Source organism: Anopheles arabiensis, chromosome 2, assembly GCF_016920715.1.
Source record: "Anopheles arabiensis isolate DONGOLA chromosome 2, AaraD3, whole genome shotgun sequence".
NCBI lineage: Eukaryota > Metazoa > Arthropoda > Insecta > Diptera > Culicidae > Anopheles > Anopheles arabiensis.
This window is the reverse complement of record NC_053517.1, coordinates 19241666-19261680: the sequence shown is the minus strand read 5'-3', so window position 1 is coordinate 19261680 and position 20015 is coordinate 19241666. Positions and strand designations below refer to the sequence as shown.

At 47.9% G+C, this 20015-nt stretch overlaps 5 protein-coding genes across 8 annotated transcripts in view; 3 read left to right on the top strand and 2 right to left on the bottom strand.

Annotated features, from left to right (window-relative positions):
* Positions 1-7967, top strand: part of LOC120898088 (potassium voltage-gated channel protein eag) — a 44964-nt gene extending 36997 nt beyond the window's left edge. For 3 of the 4 annotated variants that reach the window (XM_040303439.1, XM_040303437.1, XM_040303438.1), the window contains 4 exons: positions 65-374; positions 477-681; positions 1778-2059; positions 2275-7967. In XM_040303439.1, the coding sequence (XP_040159373.1) occupies positions 65-374; positions 477-681; positions 1778-2059; positions 2275-3129 (1652 nt within the window). In that variant the 3' untranslated portion in view covers positions 3130-7967. The remainder of the gene's footprint in view (positions 1-64; positions 375-476; positions 682-1777; positions 2060-2274) is intronic. The other variant, XM_040303440.1, reaches the window with a different exon arrangement.
* LOC120898092 (cathepsin O-like) lies at positions 7885-9854 on the bottom strand. Its single transcript, XM_040303444.1, has 3 exons — positions 9255-9854; positions 8794-9162; positions 7885-8547 (listed from the first exon to the last, which is right to left on the bottom strand). The coding sequence occupies exons 1-3, from the start codon at positions 9728-9730 to the stop codon at positions 8241-8243; spliced, it is 1152 nt and encodes a 383-aa protein (XP_040159378.1). The 5' UTR covers positions 9731-9854; the 3' UTR covers positions 7885-8240.
* A 400-nt stretch (positions 9855-10254) lies between these two features.
* LOC120898090 (tryptophan 2,3-dioxygenase) lies at positions 10255-13929 on the bottom strand. The gene is made up of 7 exons (XM_040303442.1): positions 13745-13929; positions 13331-13488; positions 13122-13255; positions 11557-11916; positions 11223-11472; positions 11059-11152; positions 10255-10983 (listed from the first exon to the last, which is right to left on the bottom strand). The coding sequence occupies exons 1-7, from the start codon at positions 13771-13773 to the stop codon at positions 10830-10832; spliced, it is 1179 nt and encodes a 392-aa protein (XP_040159376.1). The 5' UTR covers positions 13774-13929; the 3' UTR covers positions 10255-10829.
* A 2-nt stretch (positions 13930-13931) lies between these two features.
* LOC120898089 (odorant receptor 4-like) lies at positions 13932-17217 on the top strand. The gene is made up of 7 exons (XM_040303441.1): positions 13932-15381; positions 15634-15796; positions 15856-16057; positions 16161-16418; positions 16488-16587; positions 16663-16923; positions 16989-17217. The coding sequence occupies exons 1-7, from the start codon at positions 15157-15159 to the stop codon at positions 17043-17045; spliced, it is 1266 nt and encodes a 421-aa protein (XP_040159375.1). The 5' UTR covers positions 13932-15156; the 3' UTR covers positions 17046-17217.
* Positions 17218-17377: 160 nt separating this feature from the next.
* LOC120898094 lies at positions 17378-19257 on the top strand. The gene is made up of 2 exons (XM_040303445.1): positions 17378-17720; positions 17808-19257. Exons 1-2 carry the CDS (start codon positions 17580-17582, stop codon positions 18201-18203), a joined length of 537 nt encoding a protein of 178 aa, XP_040159379.1. The 5' UTR covers positions 17378-17579; the 3' UTR covers positions 18204-19257.
* The last annotated feature ends 758 nt before the right edge of the window (positions 19258-20015 follow it).

The following is a 20015-nucleotide window of genomic DNA, read 5'->3' as shown; positions in this document are numbered from 1 at the left end:
AGCTAGCTAAATAATACGATTGTGGTTTTGCTTGCCCCCATCCTCTCATTCCTCCCGGTCACAGGCGATCTGCTCTATCATACGGGCGAAAGCATCGACAGCCTGTGCTTCATCGTGACGGGCAGCCTGGAGGTGATACAGGACGACGAGGTGGTCGCCATACTGGGCAAGGGCGACGTGTTCGGCGACTCGTTCTGGAAGGATTCGGCTGTGGGGCAAAGTGCAGCCAACGTACGGGCGTTAACTTACTGTGATTTACATGCGATAAAGCGGGACAAGCTGCTCGAAGTATTAGATTTTTATCAGGCTTTTGCTAATAGTTTTGCGAGGAATCTAGTTTTAACGTACAACCTAAGGCATCGACTAATCTTTAGGTAAGGTTTTTGTTTTTCTTTGTTTTCGACACCTAGATCTTTTAAAGTATGAACAAATGTTGACCTTTTAAATTAATGTATAAATTTAACACACACACACAGGAAAGTAGCGGACGTTCGGCGCGAGAAAGAGCTAGCGGAGAGGCGGAAGAACGAACCACAACTGGGCTCTAGTCAAGATCACCTGGTAAGAAAAATATTTTCAAAATTTAGACGAGCTCAGCAAAATGCACAAGGAACCAAGGACCAAACTGGTTCCGTTCAAAGCGACGTTGAGAAGGGCGACACAGATACAGACAAAGGAAAGGTGAATATTTTACACTAAAACTAAACTCTTTTCCCTTGAAAAAAAAAACACACACACACAGTAAAGCTTAAGAAAACATTCTCTATAAAAAAAGCGATACTTTATCCTCCTCCATAAACATGAGCAATCAAAATGTCCTTTAAAATGAACTCACACGTGATTTCGATTGGATCGTGTACCCGTGGATCGTTTTTAGCGTATGATTGTCGTTTGATCGGTGTTAGTAGGTAGTACTCAATGTTAGTTTATGAGTATGATGAATTTTCTGTACAATTTTTGTGGTTAGTTTAAGGCGAAAAATGACAAGCAAACGGGCACGCTGTTTGTAATTGCCTAAATGTATGCAATCCGCATAGCAAATGCTGCTCCATTGCTTGTTTGCTTGTCAGTTTTAGCAAGATCGATTGTTTTAATGTTTTTCGATGTGTTTGCAATCTAGATATTAATGCATTTACAAGTTTGTTTGTTTATTATTTTTACCAAACTTTTGTTTCAATGTTGCATACGGTATAGTTTTTAGTTGTTAGATATTTTGTAGGAAGGAATGTATCACTCTACGGAGCGCGCAATCGCGCCAATTAGAAGCTTGCAGTAAATGTTCAGTCCATAAAATTGGCAATTTTTTCACTCTAAGAACACAAAACACATCACAAAACAACACAAGCGTTCGCAAATACATTATTGTCTGTTTAGTGACTGTCGTTTGCACGATTGCACGTGCTCCCTCTTCCGTTTTGCATCAACACTCTTGTATGTAGGGCTGTTCCGTTTGGTTTGGTGTACACTTTATTAAATTCCATGAAAACAAGAAGGCCAGTACCGATCCTCACAAGTGCTGTCCTGTCTTTAAGACCCCTTTCCCACATTCTTAGTATGCTTAGTGACAGTACTGATGGTGTGTTGCAATAGAGCTACGTACACGTTCGCAGTTTCAGTGGTTGGCTACAGTTGCTCGAATTGTGTTGTGGTACCTGCTAGAGTTTCTAGTTTCTGTTGTATACCCTTACCATTCCCGGTTCCACGTTAAAATGCCCTCCTTCCCCGATTACCGTCATCCGGCCCAAACATTCATCCCGTGTCTCTATCCTGCTTACAGCTGCCGGCCAAGCTGACGCTGACGGAGGACACCCGCGCCCTCACGACCGCCGTCCCGTCCCCGTCGCCATCGCCATCGCCCTCGTCCGGACCGCCGTCGGCCAAGGGGCCGCGGGCCAGCAAGTGGGGCCGGCTGCTCGGCAGCTCCAGCGTCGATTCGGCCAGCGACACCAGCACAAAGGTAGCCGTGTCTAGAAGTTTAAGTGCACGCGAAAGCTTACGTGAGAGTGCACAAGGTAGAGCGAGCTCGAGCTCGAGTAGTAATGGCGGTCAAGGCAACAAGGTAGCTCGTTCCGCGCGTGTGCGTTTTTGTGGGTGCGTGCGTGTGTGTGTGTGGGTTTTGTGGGTATTGCATGCATGCACACTAAACGATAGCGCACTCGCAGTTCCTCACGCACATTCAACCCCATCCGGAAGCAGGACCGTGCGATTGGCTAACATGTTTTCTTTTTTCCACTGTTTTTTTTCCCCCACCAACCCGCTCTCGGGTGTTTGCAGATTTTCCCCAAAACGCCGAAACTGTCGCCGGGGCCGGGCGCTACCCTGGCCCGCCAGGACACGATCGACGAGGGCGGCGAGGCGGACCACACACCGGCCACCGGCAGCACCGTCCGGCCCCCGGAGCGGCCCGTCGTGCATATGGAGCGGGAGCTGGTGAAGCCGCCCTCGCTCGAGCGGCAGCCGACCGAGCGCGACCGGCTGCTGGACACCGCCGCGACCGAGCGCGTCCGCGAGCGGGAACGGGAGCGGGAACGGGAGCGAGAGCGCGAGCGCGAGCGGGAGCGGCAGATGGAGCGCAATCTGTCGCTGGAGCGCGAGCGGCAGATCGAGATGGCCCAGTCGCGCTCGACCACCTCGGACACGTACGACACCGGGCTACGGGAGCAGCCGTCCACGCTCGCCCAGCGGGATCTCATTGCGACGGTCCTGGACATGAAGGTCGACGTGCGCCTGGAGATGCAGCGCATGGCCCAGCGGATGGGCCGGATCGAGGAGCTGCTGAACGATCTGGTGCACCGCATCCAGATCGACTCGTCCGGCCAGAGCTCGCCGGGCGACATGCCGTCGGTGGTGGCCGCGGTACCGCCACAGGTGGCGGTGCCGGGCGCGATCGTACCGCCGGCGGCACCGAACCCGCCCGGTGCCGGCCCGGGCACACTAGGCCTTAGTCCGGCGACCGCCGCAGCGATCGGTCCCGGTGGCGGCAACGGGCTCGGGCCGATCCTGTTGCGCAAGCGGCGCTCCAAAAGCCGCAAGGCGCCGGCGCCACCGAAGCAGAGCCCGGAGCAGACCTGCCTGCTGGACAGCGAGCTCCCGTCCACGTCGGCCACGCGCAAGCGCGAGTTCCTCTAGCCCCGGATACTGCTGCGCCACCAGGCGGACCATCTGCCCGAGCAGCAGTAGTGGCCACGCTCCATCCGGCGCTCCTGCAAGCGGCGCGCGCTTCCTGCTCTGCTCGCGGGCCACGCAAATCTGAAACGCTGATCTGACGACACTCTCGATCGATCAGGACAGCAAACACACACACACATGTCGAGCACAGTGACGTTGTTCTCCCATTGCATCTCCGCCCCAGCTTAGTTCGTTTTGCGTTAGAGAAGGAGGAGGGAAATGGGGGAGGTAGTTCAGCATTTTAGCACGCCAGCACGCCAGCGCACGCAAACGCTCATTAGCAGCAGCAGCAGCAGCACAGACCGCACAGCGACAATCGAATTACCCAAACATCATACCACACCGTACCAACTCACCACCATACTCACCACCATACTCACCACCACTCCGTACTTACCGCACAGGACCGCTTGCCTTCTTTGCCACCTTGCGTTTCGGGTGTAGATATTTTCGGTCTCTTTCGGTCCATCGGGCAGTACATTGCCAATTTGTACACATATCTATTACCGGTAGCGGTTGCGTTCGTGATGCATTCGAATAGATTCTATAGGTTTTTACTCACAGGCGACCTGTACGGTGGTTCTTCGAACCTTTTTTCTCATTCCTTCCTGCAGACGGTAGAGGATGAAGGATAGTAGCGTTTGCCAGGTGTAAGTAAGTAAGCTGATAGTAAGGGATAGAAAATGCATGAAGTGTTTATTAGTAGCTGGATTTGAGGAGGGAAGAAGGGAAGTGAACAGGATAGCAACAACAGTAGCGTACGTAGACATATTGAACGGATTATTAGCAAACGAAGGTAACGAAGCAGGATACTACTAATATCTTTCAACACACACTTACACACTCGCACCGACTTTTATCGGCTAGACTTTTTATACACCATTTTCTCTCTTTCCCTCTCTTTCTCCCTTTTTCTCTCTTGCTACAACCTTCTATTTTCGTTCTTTCGATGCCCCTCTTTTACTTCCCCGGGTTTTTCTATCTACCCCTCACACTGTAAGACAATGCTCGGATCGAGCTGGTACGTAGTGCGACAGAAAGCGGCCAGTGAAGGCTCGGCCACTCTTTAACTTAACAGAAATGGCAATCAGTAGAGAGAGAGAATGGAAAAAGGAGAGAGCACACATGCCGTGCGATTAGGCTTAGATGACACACGGGTGACTGTTTATTCCCCCCAAATTGGGGCCGGGTTAGCCGGCCCAATGGTTGGTGGAACAGCTTTATCTTGAACCTCTCTGCGCCTCTGCTGTTCAAATATGGTTTCTCGAGCTCCTTTGGCGTCTCTGTTCGGACGTAACGGTATGGGTTACGTTACGGGTTACAGACTACACACACACACACACACCACACACACAATCATACGAGCAGCCTCTAGAGCAGTCCGGATAAGCAGGAAGACTGTTAATTTTACAAAACTACAGCCACTGTAACTGCAGCATGCTTTATCAAGATTGGTGAGCAGCGCCATCTTTACCTACTTTTTACAACTAGCAGCAACTGTCAGCCATTGCTCTGTTGCGTCACCGGGTCTCTACTGTCAACCGGGTCTGGGCGTTTGTATCATAGTAGCCATCACGGCCCTGTTACGGACAGTATTCTCACGTCGGAGTGTGTTTCAGGAATTGGACATAAAACTAGGTTAGCTGATACACTAGCAGAAAGGTTAAAATGACTGCCCCATTGTCGGAAGCGTCTTTATTATTGCAATCATCTTTAGTAGACATTCAATCTCTTTTACAAATACAAACGAAGCAACAATCGAATCAATGGCACCTGCTCATGCCTTTCGTTCGTTTGTTGCAAGTGTAGTGGAAAAATAACATACTAGTGCAATGAAACGGCCACGGTTGAACAGTTGTGAGTAAGAAGAAAAAAGAATGTATTAAAAGGGTAACATATTTACAGCTGAGATAGGTGGAATTGAAATATCTGTGGAGTACTGTTACATGCGAGAATCGAGATAGCGTTAATTTATCAAAATAAGTTTACAGTTATTTTTTCATAACGATTAAAAGTGAGCATTTCAAGAGTATTTGTAATGTTGAATTTAGGCTGTTAGGAAATAGAACATTTGATTTCTTTTCAAATATTCACGACGGTTGCGTAGAATTATTTGCTTTAGGTGGGTTCGGTATTTCAGCCCAACTCGGCACCTTAAAATTGTATCTTTTTTGCACTCTTCGATTGGCTAGTTAGAAGATGGCTCGCTAATCAAACAAACGTACTTAATTAACATTTAAATCTTTACTCTAGTGCAAAACAAAAACAAAGAAAAGAATTGGCTCGTGAACGATTGTGATGAAAATGATTAATTTCAATGTTCCATTAGATGGTGATTCTGTAATCTTTCAAAGAAAATTTCGTTCCTTACTCGTCATTTCCCGCAAATACTGCGCACATAAGACAAAATATTGATTTTCAGAAAGTTCAGTTACTAGCAAGGTGTTGATAAGGTAATTTTGTGTTTTGGGAGGCCTTTATGCCATGGCGAATTTGTCATACGAGTTGCATACTTTAAGGCGCTGTTGTATGACGATTTGTTTTTCCAACATGTGTATTATTCTTGTTACAACTGCAATCCAATGTAGCTTGGTAACGTTAAGTTCATATTGCAAAACTAGAAAATTCTAATTTGAAATGATTACATTTCTTATTAATCCATGTTAGTTTTAGTTGCATAACTGAAGGCGTTTTTCTTTAGCTGTTATTACTCATTTTTACTCACCACCAATTTCTTTTGTTTTTGTTATATATTAGAAAATTGCTTACAGAAAACCCAGTACATTGCACACATGCTAGGAAACAGTACGGCAATGCACCGAGTATATCATACCATTCGCCGCGTTTCGACTAGGCTGATATGCTTGAACACTGGCAAGCTTTAGCCAAGCGACCGCATCACAACGATTCATTGGTGCAGCGAGTAGCTAAAACTAGCTAAAACTATTGTAAAAACCCCGTTAAACAAATCAATTTCCTGTATAAATAGTAAATGGAAGGATCAAGTGAAAAAAAGACAACATGTTAAACATAAGAACACCCCATGCGGTGGATGTACTATAACTGAGCGCTGTTCACGCTCTGCTCGAATCGTATGTTAAGATAGTCACTCAAACCTACACACACACAAACACATACACACACTAAGACACTCGCTCGGAGACACATTCACAGTACTATATCGCCTTATATAGCAACAGAAAAGCAAGCATTCATACCAATGTAAACTCGCATCGCATCATACTTAATAATCGCACGACGGCAAACGGTGGGCGCTCTACGCTAATGCTCTTACCGAAAGAAAAAAAAATCACACAGAGACTTGACAACCTGCAGACCAACTTTTATAAAGCGAAGTTTGGGAGTAAGCTTAAGGGAAGGGTATCATACAAAGGGAGGGATGGGGAAGAGCGCATGAAGGGAATAATAACCGATACCGGTACGCTTGCTGTAAGCGAATAAATAAATCAAAACGATAATACTATTAAACTGTAGCAATTTTGAGTACACGCCTTCGGTACCATTACATAACATGGAAACAAACACATACACATGAATACACGAACGGTGGAATTCTATAACAATAATAATAATAACAATTATAATAATAGAGCGAAATGTAACAGTTGGCAAACAAAGCAGAAAAAACCACTATTCTTGTTAACGGGTAACTATACTTGAACGATGGTCGACGAAAGGGATGAGAAATGTAGCATAATTCTATCTGTCCACTGTATCCTTACTGTACACTCACACAAACACAGACACTAACGACCCTATTTTTCTTCCTCTTTATTTTATTTTTTAACAAACAGAATGTGAATCAATCGCTTAATGCTTGATGATGATATTTATATACATATATACACTCATATTTCCATATACACAATCACCAATACAATACATGCAAGCCCGGAGCGGCAAAAACGATCGATGCTCATAACCGTCATGCTCCGTCGCGGGTGGGTTAGAGGGGGGGGGGGACATTATTTAAGGGACGCGCGCGTTAAAGAGTATTAAACACGTAAATCGAGTGTAGCATGGTGTGGCAGAGAAATTAAACCACACATATATATACATAAACAATACCTTCATCTTCTGCAAGCAAAGACAAATATACTGAGTAGTTAGAACGATAAAGTTGTTAAATTGGCATGACGAAAGTGTGGTTGAGCCGGCGAAAAGCCATTTTTTGAACCAAATCATTACGATCATAGAGTGTATGTTAGGGCGGAAAGGAAGCGCATATGCAGTAGTATTTATCTTCGAATCGTTTGCCCACTTTACCGAATGTTGTTTCCTCGGGTGCTTTTAGGTAAAGCGAATTTTCCGCCTTTAATCTGTTTCATCTTCACGATTGCCGCCCATCGACAGCAATGTAGAAATGTTCACCTTCTTCACGCGTACGTTTAAATATCACCAATAGCAGCGCATCAAAGCGGGTGGTCGTTGCAAGTAATTCAGTTTTCAGGGTGTGGGTGTGGGAAAGTAGTAGAAAAGTTCACCATTTTAGTAGACAGTAACATCCATTTATGGTGCTTTGCAGCTCTCTTTATTGTGCTGGCAGTCGTCTTTCGTTGACATTGAATTATGTTATCGGAAAAGTGCATTACAAGTAGAATACAGAACAATGGCACCGCGTTGAAGAGTCCCCGTACTGAGCAGGGGATAGGGACTGCAGAGCAAGAAACTTATAAATAAGCAACACCCTGGGAAAACGATTGCAAAGAGCGTGTGTACACATTCTTTATTAGCGGTACGAGATTAGAAGGATGAAAAGTTATAGAACGGAAGCAAAAACAAAAAAAGTAGAGAGACAGCTAACACGATTTGTAAATAGTTGCCACGCATCGAAGGTATGGGAACAGTCCGAACAGTAAAACGATACTTGCTATAAATGAACGTAAACGGTGTGTATTACTTACAAGCTAAAGATAACAGTCAACTTCCACACGGTTGTCAATTGGGTGAGTAAACCATTCGCAACGTCTTAACACATTACGGTAGGATGTAATTTGTTGAGTATTAAAGTTAAATGAAAAAACAATCACATGACACCTTCAAACCACCCTTCACACCAGCTCGATGAAGGAGACGCGGTTGGCAATGCCGCACAGGTTCCTACCGATCGCCACCTTCACGTACCCATGGTCGCCGAACCGGGGGCCCCAGGAGTTTTTCACGATGTAGTACGGCACGGTCGCGTTCAGGTCGTACCCAACGATGGCGACCGCGTGGTTCAGCAGCTCGTAGTCCGAATCGCAATGGTACTGTATCACACCGCCCAGATAGTACTTCCACGAGATGGCGTTCACGGCGGCCACGATCGGTCCCTTCGTGGCGAGATGGCGCAGCATCAGATGTTCCTCGTTTTCGAAGCTACCAGCCACCAAAATGAAAGCGAAAATCAGTCAGCGTTTGCTGTGGCGGCAGCGTTACCAACACGCAAATTGCATACTTTAAGGCGAGTGTAGGCAACACTAGTTGCGGATACGCCTAAAGCTATGCAAAATGCATTTCAAAAGCAGTTGTTTTGCGCCGTTAGAGACGAATTACATCTCTTGCCGGTAAAAGTGTAACAAACAACTGACTTTGAACCTAACTCTTCATTCTCCAAGGACTTACCCTTGGCAGGAGAACCGCTTGACCAGCGTCGCATTCAACGCACCGTCCTCCCGCCGAACGCCCGGCTCGCCCGTACAGTTCAGCCCACCCTCCTGGTCCGCCAGGTTCCGCTCCAGGCAGGATTCGGCCGCCCCGATCCGGTAGCTTTCCTCCGCCAACCATTCCAGCAGGCGGCAGGTGTCGCCACCGTCGCACCCATTGTTACCGTTCGCGGCGCAGCGCACCACCCGCTCGTGGCACAGGTCGATCAGCTTGCGATCGTTGCGCTTGATCGCGGCCAGTGCCGCTATCGTGTCGACCACGCTGATCGCCCAGCAGGCACCGCAGCCGCCCTGGTTCTTCACCGTCGAGATGACGCCCTGCTCCCGCCTGCCGAACACAACCCAAGCAGAAAATGCCACAGATCAACTCAAACCACACACACAGACACACCAGCACAACATTCACTCAGACACACATACCAATCAACTCTCGGCGGTAGATTGCGCACCGCCGGCAGCGCATCGCGACGAGCGCGCGAGAATATGATGTCGTTCTTCATCTCCGCGCTGCGCGACTCGATCACGTACTTCTGGTAGGCGCGCGGCCCTCCCGCACCGCCGCCGGGCTCGTCCGGCAGCAGGTCGGCCAGCTGGCGGGCGACGAATTCCCGATCGGTCAGGTCGGCGTACTGCGTGATGCCGTAGATCGCGGTATCGTTCGCCTCGCGGGCCCACTCGTTCAGCGCGCGAATCTTGCTGAGCGACGTGCGGAAGATCTGGAACCGGTACGCGTACTCGCGCGCATCCCCCCGATAAGGCTTGTCGTACAGGCGCACGAACACGTCGAACTTGCGCCGCGACTCGATCACCGCACTCGGCTTCGTGTTGAACGGGATCATCAGGAAGCAGAGCGTAACGATCAGTATGATCATCAGCATCTCGATCACTTCCGTCATGGTGTCTCCGTGTGTTTTCCGCCCCGGCTGTCGGCTGTCGGATGGGCTAAACAAACACACACACACACACGCACGCGCACGTCTGTCTACCGTGGCACTTGCATTTGCACTGAGCAAACAGCCAACTGGCGAGCAGAATGGTTGGTTCGATCCTCCGAGGCTTATCAGGCCGTGGCACGCTTGACCCCGCAGGTCTCGCCCGCTGTTGTTTTTGCGCTGTGAGGTACCTCCCGCTTCGACACATGGCAGACGGCATCGGATTTCGCAATCGTGCGTGGTTCGCTGCTATAGCACGGGTTTTGGGAAGCGAAACGGAACGAGCCGTTTTTCGGTCCGTGCGGCAGAACAGTTTCGTTGACAGAATTGCTGATTTCCGAGAGAGCGGCATTACTCATAGAACCACTCATTCAAGATCAAGCCACGAACCTTTGCTGAGGGCTACGCAAGATGAGACGCCAATCAGTTTCATGTGAAGCTCTGGCCATGTGAAGCAGTGAAGTACGCTTATCTACGCTGTGTTTGTGTTATTTTTGGAACGACTTTTTTTATTGATTCTGTTGCTGTAGCGTCTCGAAATTCCAACGCCCGATCGCTGCTCTGATTAATGGTGTCTGCCCGAACGTGCAGGGCTTCTCCTGCTTCCCGTCGTGAGTGTTTTAATACACCTATTTGCATGCTATTGTTCTTATTGTGCTTATCATTAGTATATTTTATTTAGCATGTTTCTTCTGCGCCCAACAAACAACAAAATCCCCCCTGCTGAAGGTATGCAAAATAGAAGCATGTTTATGGGTGTCTATTTGCACGGTTTGCCACGAGCCACCGCGATCCCTCTTTAACCTTGATGTTTATCTTATCTGTGCAAAAAAACAAAACAAAACTCCCCAGCAAACAGAGAAAGGCCATCTTGGATGCTCTCAATTTGCACCGAAAACGGTCGCCTTATATCATACACGGGTGACAGGTTGCAATATGATATTACCGCAACGAGATTACCGGCAACCCATTATCCGACAATGAACTAGCTTGCCGCTCGGTGAAAGAAGACTTGAAGGTGCTGGGGCATTGAGGGTTGTTGCTGTGTTTTCCCCGATCTAGATTAGTGCAACGAACCGTTGCGTGCGAAGTGGGCCGGCGATCCCCAGGCGAGGTTGAGCGCTTTCTGCATCTCGTTCGTGAGCGGTGGTATCGACTGGCGAGGGATCAGGAACGTGGACAGGTTGAACAGATCGAGAAACACTTTATACCGATCGCTGAAATGGGATGCACGAGACATTTTGTAGTAATACAGTAGGCAAGCTTTATACATTTCAGGAAAACCCGCTTACCTTAAGGTTGAACGTAAGTACTGATATCCGGAAGAGCCACCGGTGCCAAGCTGCTGGGAGCCAATCATACGCTGCACCATAATGACGTGGTTATCTGTCCCGGGGGGAGAGCAAGGAAAGGAACATTAATGTCTTTACAATCCACCCTTCGTTGGCATACTCACATCGCCACTTGGTGATCAGCGAATCGATGTCCATCAGCAGCATTAGCAGCTGGTGCGGCTGGCTAAACCGTGGCTCGTCGCGATAGAACGTTATCATGATCGCACCCTGCAGCGCCTTATGCGTGAAGCGACGCTCGCCGCGGGCCACCAGCGCATCGTGCACCTGCGCGTCAAAGATGGACTTGTACACCTCGCGCCGCTTGTCAATGTCCATCAGCCGATACTCGCGCACGTTCTCATGCTCTTCCGACTGCGAAAAAATGCAACCCAGAAAGCGATATTATTAAAACTTTCCTCCCAACTATTTGAAAAATTGCATCAATTGCGCCCGTACCATTGCGCTCGCTTCCTGCTCGGCCAGCAGCTGCTCGACGCTCTCCTGAAACTTGCCCCAGAAGTTAAACCCATCCTGCTCCAGCCCGGGCGTACGCTCCAGCCACTTCTGCACCAGATCGGCCAGCGACGGTTCCGTCTCGGTGGTACCGATCCGCTCGATCGCGCCCGGATCGCTGGCAAACACCTCCGTGTACTTCTGGTTGTACTTGACGCGGTGTTCCGACTTTACGCCGAGCTTGTTCTCCAGCAGCCGGAACTGCAGGCTCTGGAAGCCGGACGCCGGCGACAGGTAGTCGCGAAAGTCCATAAAGTCGAGCGGTGTCATCGTTTCGAGGATCGGGACCTGATCCACCAGCAGCTAGATTGAGCCGAAAGAAGAAGCGGGAAGAGAAGCGTAAATGGTTTTTGTTCGAATTTGGCTGTTCCGTTTTTTACTCCCCAACAATTCTTGACCAGCTTACAGGCCAGAATTGATAAGTGGGCGATTGCTGTCCGTTGTTCTTTCATCAGCATTTTTTGTTGCTGTTGATCTGCTTCTTTACTAGAAACTACATCGCGCGTCGATTTTCTGGCCGTACAGTTAAAGCGGAATTTAATCACTGTCGGCAATAATCATCCACTAAAAACGGGACTCCTTCGCTGTCCGACACTGGACAAGACATTCCGACAGTGGCTCAAAGCACACAAAAAACATGATTCCGATGCTCTAACCTCGTGGTTTCTCATCAACTACGCGGTGCTCATTATCTCGCCGGTACAATTTCCGGCAAACTCTGGCAGAAGCGAAAATTACGCCTTATTCCTGGAACCGCACAAAAAAACGGTCTCCGTTTGCGGACCATGCGGCAGCGTGCGCCCAGTCATTGACATGGCTTCTCGCATGATCAACCGCACCAGCACCAACGTTTTGCAGCACCAAACGCCAACCTTTGCCAATTAACTGCGGGTGAACGATAGCGAAACATAAGCAAACATTACACACACAAAACCCTCCAGCCAACCGAGCAGGGGAACATGATTTCTTTGAGTTTTGTGAACCATTTCCGTCACCGGGCAGGGTAATGTTTCTCGCATTGCGCCAGGCGGGAGCATAATGTTGAACGCAACAACAGAAGCAAAACAAACCGTCGAAGAACTCGCACAAGTGCAGTGTCGCTGGAGTACAACATTCCTCCCGAGTGCCGTTACGATTTACGCTGGGCTGATGTGGTGTTGGGTCCACCCTCTCAGAACCGGTCACAGATTGTATTTCCTTCCTTACGCCGTGTGGTTGGCCTTTTGGGTGGTGGGCATGGCCGTTTCCCCGGCCCGTTCCGACGCTCGTCCCATATCCTTAACGTGGGTTCCTATTTCGACTGGCCGGACATAGATATCTATTTCATTGGTGGCGCGTGTACCTTTAGTTCATTAAGGCTTCATTCGTCTAGTTTTAGACAGTTTGATGGAGATTTAGACAAGGAATGGATAGACAAGCCCAAAAAGACCTTTAAGGCGAGGTTTGAATGGGCGTTTGAGTCTTTTGGAGTAGAAATTCAATCCGTCAGTGTCTTAGAACCTACTTACCTTCAGAATCATCACAATCCGGTTGAGACGCTTCAGAATCTCGAGCGTACGCGACTCCTCGATGTGCTCGGTGCTGAAGAGATCGCGAATCGAATCCAGCTCGAAGATGATCTGCTTGAACCACAGCTCGTACGCTGCGGAGAAAGGAAACCCACGACACATTAACCACAGGAACTTTTTCCGAACCCCGCATTTCCCCGTGTACTTACCCTGATGCGTCACGATGAACAGATGCTCGTCGTGCACCGGCTTCTTGCCCTCGACGGACAGCATGCGCTGCGCACTGAGCACCTTGTCCAGCATCAGGTACTCGCCGTACAGCATGCCCGCCTCCGACCCGAGATGGTGTCCACCCTGCACCGAATCGCTGACATTGTGGAAAAGGAGCAAACAAACAGACCCATTAACTTCACCTTAATCGCACCTACGATCTTAATGATGTTTGCTGCCGAACGGATGCAACAAAGACGCAAGTGAAGCGCGAGCATAAACACTTTTGCACTGACACTTGCGCCCAATCACATCGCCCCATCTTCGATTTAATGGGCTTCAGCTTGCTTAGATACGCTACGAGGTGCGCTTCTACCAAACTAGAGCAACAAACAACGGCAGCATCAACTTACACAAAACCACTTCTCATTGGGCAGCTCATTGTGGAAAGGATTGTATTCTGTATTTCACGTCACACGCCGACTTCTAACACTTGGATGGTTTTAGTTTGGGAGTAGTTTTGCTTTCACCAAATAGAAGGGGAAACGATCCGCACCGTACGGTAGCCCGATGTCAACTGAAACCCCTGGTCGAGCTGCTGCTGCTACTACTCGCAAGCACCAACCAACATGTGCGTGTGGTACCGCGGGTACACTGCTCGGCCGCCTAGGTGATAAGGATTCGCGAAGGATTCTCGTGCACGATGACGTCAGGCGAAGGCTGGCGAGAGCGCCGACCGAACCGCAGCGACATATGGCAATCTTTGTAACGTGACCGATCGTACGCTCACCATGATAGGGATCGGGTTCGTGTGTGGCATCTGTACCCGTGTGGGCTGTATCAAAAGCTGTACCCCTTGCGGTGGGCACGAATCACGTGCAGACATGCATTCGGTGCAGATGCTTCGATAAGACGCACGGCACGCATGGTTTTGGGCGGCTGCGAGCTGATAACGGACGCTGCTCGCTTTCGAAACTGGTTGAAATCATCATGCGTACGGTTTTACGGCACGGAAAGACTTACTACCTATTAATAGCGCAGGCAAAACCGATGGCAACGGTAGCGCTAGAACTTATCAAACTGGAGATGCTTGCCAGTTGGTTGGAAGCATGCCATCGAAGCCATTTTCGATAAGGATTATCGGACGGGGGGAGGTGGGAGGGGAAATTAAAGCAGGCAAAGCACGCCGACACATACCGGAAGAAGCCAATGAAATTCATGCTGTTTTGGAAGTTCAACATAAGCATTCGGCGGGATCGAAACGGGGAATGTAAACGACACTGAGGGAAGCTAGAACATTGAGTACAACTCACTCAGGTTTTTGGGAATTAATTGTATCGTAGTTTCGATTCCTCAACATAACTAAATCTCCAAAATCTTTATTTAAAACCCAAATTTCTGCATCTTTATTTAAAACACTAGTAGGAATATAAACTTACTGATTAGTACACTAATCGTATTAAACATGTCATCGGTCAATCTCACAGCTAAACTTCCGCAACAAGTACTGTATAATTTCGAATTACTCGCTGGGGCGCATTACATTTTACCAGATTTGATGCAACAACAGGTGCTACACTCCCCCATACAACCGATGCAGATCTACACACGCGAAGCACGACACACGGCATGGGAGTTTGGAACACTCCTCGGCGACAGCGATTAGGGCAGGTGTTTCCGCTTCCGACGGTGATTAGTTTTCAATTTAAAAACAAACCTTATAAAATATTAACCATAGTCTTGTAAGACAAACGGGTAACGCGTGTGCAAGGTACCAAGGTACCCTAGGTATTGCAGCAGCAATATCTTATAAAACCGGGGTAAGATGCCGGCCGCAAAGCCATTCCAGTACAGGGTAGTGACTTGCAGCGACCGTCGACAAGAAACGCTTCAAATGGCCCGTTTGGTACTGCACGAGGTGCGCTACGTGTTGATGGCGATGCTTTACATATCTCGGGGTATGGCAACAAAGATTCAAAATTCCACAATTGATCTGTACGTCTATTGGTTTCTGACGTTCATCCCAATCGTTTCGCTGTGTGTACCGCAGGTAAGTGTGTGTCCCACCTTTTCGCGATTATCCGTGCTGCTTGCGCCGTAGAGTATGCAATTCGCACTGCATGGTGAGAGTGAATGAGACGACCTGTTGCGATGCAGTGGTTAGCAACTGTTTTTCGTATGGCAATCGTGTGTTTTCTTTTGACTTCACTTTTATGTTGTCTCTTTTGTTCATTAGATGATGTTTCGTGTGAGAATGCTGAAACAAACAAAACAAATAATCCCTTTTTACCTTTCCCTACAGTTCACATACTTAATTGTAGATACCAAAAGCCTTATAGATTTCATCTCAGTACTGGTGCCTATTACGGAAATCCTGCTGACGAATGGGAAAATGATTATATGTAACGTAAAGCGGGGGAAAATTATCAATCTCATCAACCAGGTGCAGGTGGCATGGGACGAATGTAAGTAAGAGAGCCAACTATTACGAATAATGTTGTGAATAATTTAACCGTTCTGCTAGGTGCAAAATCGGAACACCTGGAAATTCAGACATTGATTACTGCCACTGCCAAAAAGTCGAAAATTTTCGTCATCATCTACACGACCTCTTTCCTGCTTATCTGCGTCGAGTATAGTTCAATGCCGTTGTTCAAGTTGATCTACCACAGCGCAGTTTACGGTAAGCAATCCAACTACACTATCGCTCTACCGTACTTGTCCAGGTGAGAAAAAAAAAATTGAGAAACAAAACTCTCAAAACCATTCCATCGGATTTAGAGTAAACAGGCACTAAAACTGTCGTAACACTTTTACAATCATTCGCAGGTTCGCTTATAGCACTGAGTCCACGACCAGCTTTGCGTGGACGTATTTCTTCATACTGATCGGTGTCTACTTGCTGGCGCTAACGCTCAGTGGCTTTGATAGCTTGTTTTCGACGCTCGTCATGCACATTAAAATGATGTTCAAGGTGTTGAAGTTTGAAATCGAGCAGCTGGGACTGGATCTGAGTGCCGGAAAGAGTCATGTCGAACTGCAGGCCAAGCTGAAACAAATCATTTTGAAGCACAAAACCAATCTATCGTACGTTTTTAGTAATATGCAAGGCGTGCCTTGTTGTGCATTAATTGTTTTACACGGCTTTATTTTCAGATTGATCGAACAATTGGAGGATGGTTTCAGTTTCTTTTTGATGGCGCAGTTTCTAACCAGCTCGATTTTGGTTTGCGTCGTGCTATATGAGCTAACTATGGTAGCTGGTTGATTTACCTTCCCCGCTTGCGAAAGATTTATCCAAATCTGTTTGTTTTACATGCATTTTTACCAGGTGTTCGGATGGAATGAGGATACGTTCAAAACGGTTACCTACCTGCCAGGGGCCATCCTGCAGCTCTTTCTGTTTTGCTGGTACGCCCAACAAATTACCGAGGAGGCGCGATTGGTGTCGGACCATATTTATAACATTCCTTGGTATCTGGCCGATCCGAAGCTGCAGAAAGACATTCTCACATTCATGGTTAAAGCCCAGAAGCCTACCGGTGTGACGGCGTCCAAATTTTACATGGTTACGCTGCAAACCTTTCAGCGAGTAAGAACTGCTGGGCCTTAAACAAATGTGCAAAATACTATTTTTTTTTTTAATCTTATTTTTAGATAAGCAGTACATCTTACTCCTACTTTACCTTGCTGCAAACCATCAATCAGCAATAATTTGTGATACCGTATTGGAGCACACAGATTGCATACCCTGTAGGCGCGTCTATAACAACAATCACCTGAATGTATGCAATACGCTTTACATGTAACGTATATAAAGCATTTGAATCTCGCACGCAGTGCAAACAAAACACACAATAAAAATAGGTTTCTTAAGCGTTTCGCCCCTCATTACACTGTTTATTTGTACGAAAAAGGTTGCACTGGCCATTTTAAAAGCCATCCACCACGTCAAATGTACGGCCATGCGCAGTGCGTGCATTGCACGAAGAACAATACACGCCAGTGACATACGCCAATCGATAAGACATTGACAGACGAAAAAAAAAACATCCCAAAGACGAAATACATTCTTCCCCTTTAGTAGCATTCCCGTTGTGTAGCAGTAGCAAACCGTACCGTTGCTTAGCCGAACACAAATCATCCTCCTCGGCGGGTGGGTAGTAAGCACCAGCAGTTTTTTTAGGGTAGAAAGCACTGCAAAAGTACAATCCAAACGAACCGAATCGAACACACAGTCGAAACACAATGGCAGAAGGCACGTACGAGTATGAGTGTATGCGAGCGGAACTGCTCGGGCTGGCCCATCCCAGTCGGGAGGAGTTCGAGGAGAAGCAAAAGCTGCGCCAGGAGACGGAAGTGGAGGAGCAGCTCACCGAGCAGTTGAAGGTATGGGGGGGGGGGCGGTGAACCTGTGTCCTCTACCGTATGGTCAAACACTATTTTAACAAACCCGTTTCCTAACGCTTTCCACAGGATGTGGACTTGCAGGACGAGTCGCTGCAGGGCACGTCGGGCAAGATGGACGAGCTGACGAACATACTGACCGCGACGCAGCAAAAGATCAACAAGTTTAAGGTGGCGTGCGGCAGTTTAACCAGCCTGTTGAAGCTGCGCCCGTCCACGCCCAGCAGCGAACCGGCCGCCGGTGCAGCGGAAGGAAAGTCCATCAACGACGCGCTGGACACGCTGGACACGATGAAAGATCTGAACGCAGCCTCGGACGCTACGGTGGCCAAGGCGGCAGCACAGGACATCGGCACCAAGGTGACGTCCCAGCTGGACAAGCTGGACTCGCTGCTGCACAAAGCCGACAACGCGACGTACTCGATGAAGCATCAGACGGATCAGATGAAGAAGATTTCCAAGTAAGACGGGATCGATGACGATGTCGATGACGATGCTGATGATGAACGAAACTAACGACAAAACACCAACACTCTGCTCGAATACCTGTTCGGCTGGCAACGAATGACAAGCAGCAAAGGGGAAAGGCACTGCCATCCCTGTCGATGCAAACGATGTACGCTTATGAGGCAGAACGAAGTGTGTGCTATTATTATCCCAGCCAACATGCCAACATACTAGCTCCAGTGGCAATTGTAGCTTAGGAGAACCCTTTTCCGCCGACGTTGCAAAAGAAAAGGGACGATATCTTGATTATACAATCGTTAGTCGCTTCGATACTTTCGGATCTTGTTACAAGTAGTGTGTATCCTTTCTACCCAGGTCTACGCCCCAGGTTTGCTTCTCTGCTTCCCACTGTTCGATGTTAGATGTGCGTACGAGGTTTACAATGTTACACGTTTAATGGTAAGGGCTTTCCTCTTCTGTTGACGCTCCCTCTTCTTTCAGCGCTTGCATGTTAAAGCGATCGGTCTTCCAGCAACAGAACACGACAACAACAACAAAAAAAACGAAAATAATATCCAAATTGTTAGTCAAAAAAGTACCCTTCTTTCACTTCTCGAGCGCTGTTTTAGGCTGCTATTTGTACCAAACTGAATTGGCCATTTTTTGCCGTGTACGTCTTTGAGGGCGAAACCGATTGTGATATATATAGTTTGTATGGGTTTTTTTGTGTGTGCAACTGTCTGTGTGCACATAGTTCGATGTCGCTTTAGTTGATCGTACGCTAAGGGCAGGCCGACAGCTACGTCTGTGCATAGTTACAGACGGACGTGCGTGTTATTAGCCTATGTTTTTGCTCAGCTGATGCGGAAAACAGACATCAATTTACAGATCGATCCAGGAAGCGTCGTCGCAAGGTTTACACGGTGGCGTGACTCCGGCGGCAGATCTCAATAAGCGTAAGAAACGTTAACCACCAGCAATAATAATGTATTGAAGCTAAACAATAATTTAAATGTGTATTACAAACGATAAATAAAGGAAAGTACAATTATTCACTTACTCAACACACATACACCAATTGGGGATTGTGTTGTGCTGATGTGGGGGTTTAGGGAGATGTTTGGGAGGAACAAGAACTGTACTGTTACATGTTACTCCAAACAATTGTCCAATGACGCGAATTCTAATATTAGATTCAACTACCAAAGACTCTTCCTCATTGCATTATATCCTTTGGCCGTAATTAACCCAACCAATGACACATCACTCCAGCACGTTAGGTACTCTAGCAATTCTTCTTTATTCGTCACCGCTGCTCCACATCTGCCGTCACTTTAACACACTTTACATTACACCAAAACATTCTTCCTTACTTCGTAAGCTTAACACAAACACTTAAGCACCAAAATCCGCCAACACAAATTCGTCATCACCGTCCGCTTATTGTGCAACTCCCCTTTCTGTCGATTTCGGTTCCGAAGAATCCGTTCACACGCACGATAAGATAGTGAGGCAAACCTGCGATGTCAGTTGCCCTCACCACGCACTCACCAGACCTCGCTGCTAATATTCCAGTGAGCTTGTGACCTCCGTGAATCACTCCTGTTTTTGTTTCAACATAACACTTCCTTTCCCATTCATATGTGTGCACCACTGCCACCGCCCCCATTGCCACCGTACCACACATTCTGATGATCCTTGCCGGCTCGCAGGTTCTGTAGATGGCGCAGCTCCTTCACCTTCGCGTTGCGCAGATACCACAGGTATATGCACACGATGACGGCCACCGCAAACAGGACGATAAAGATGATCCCGGTCACCATCCAGGCC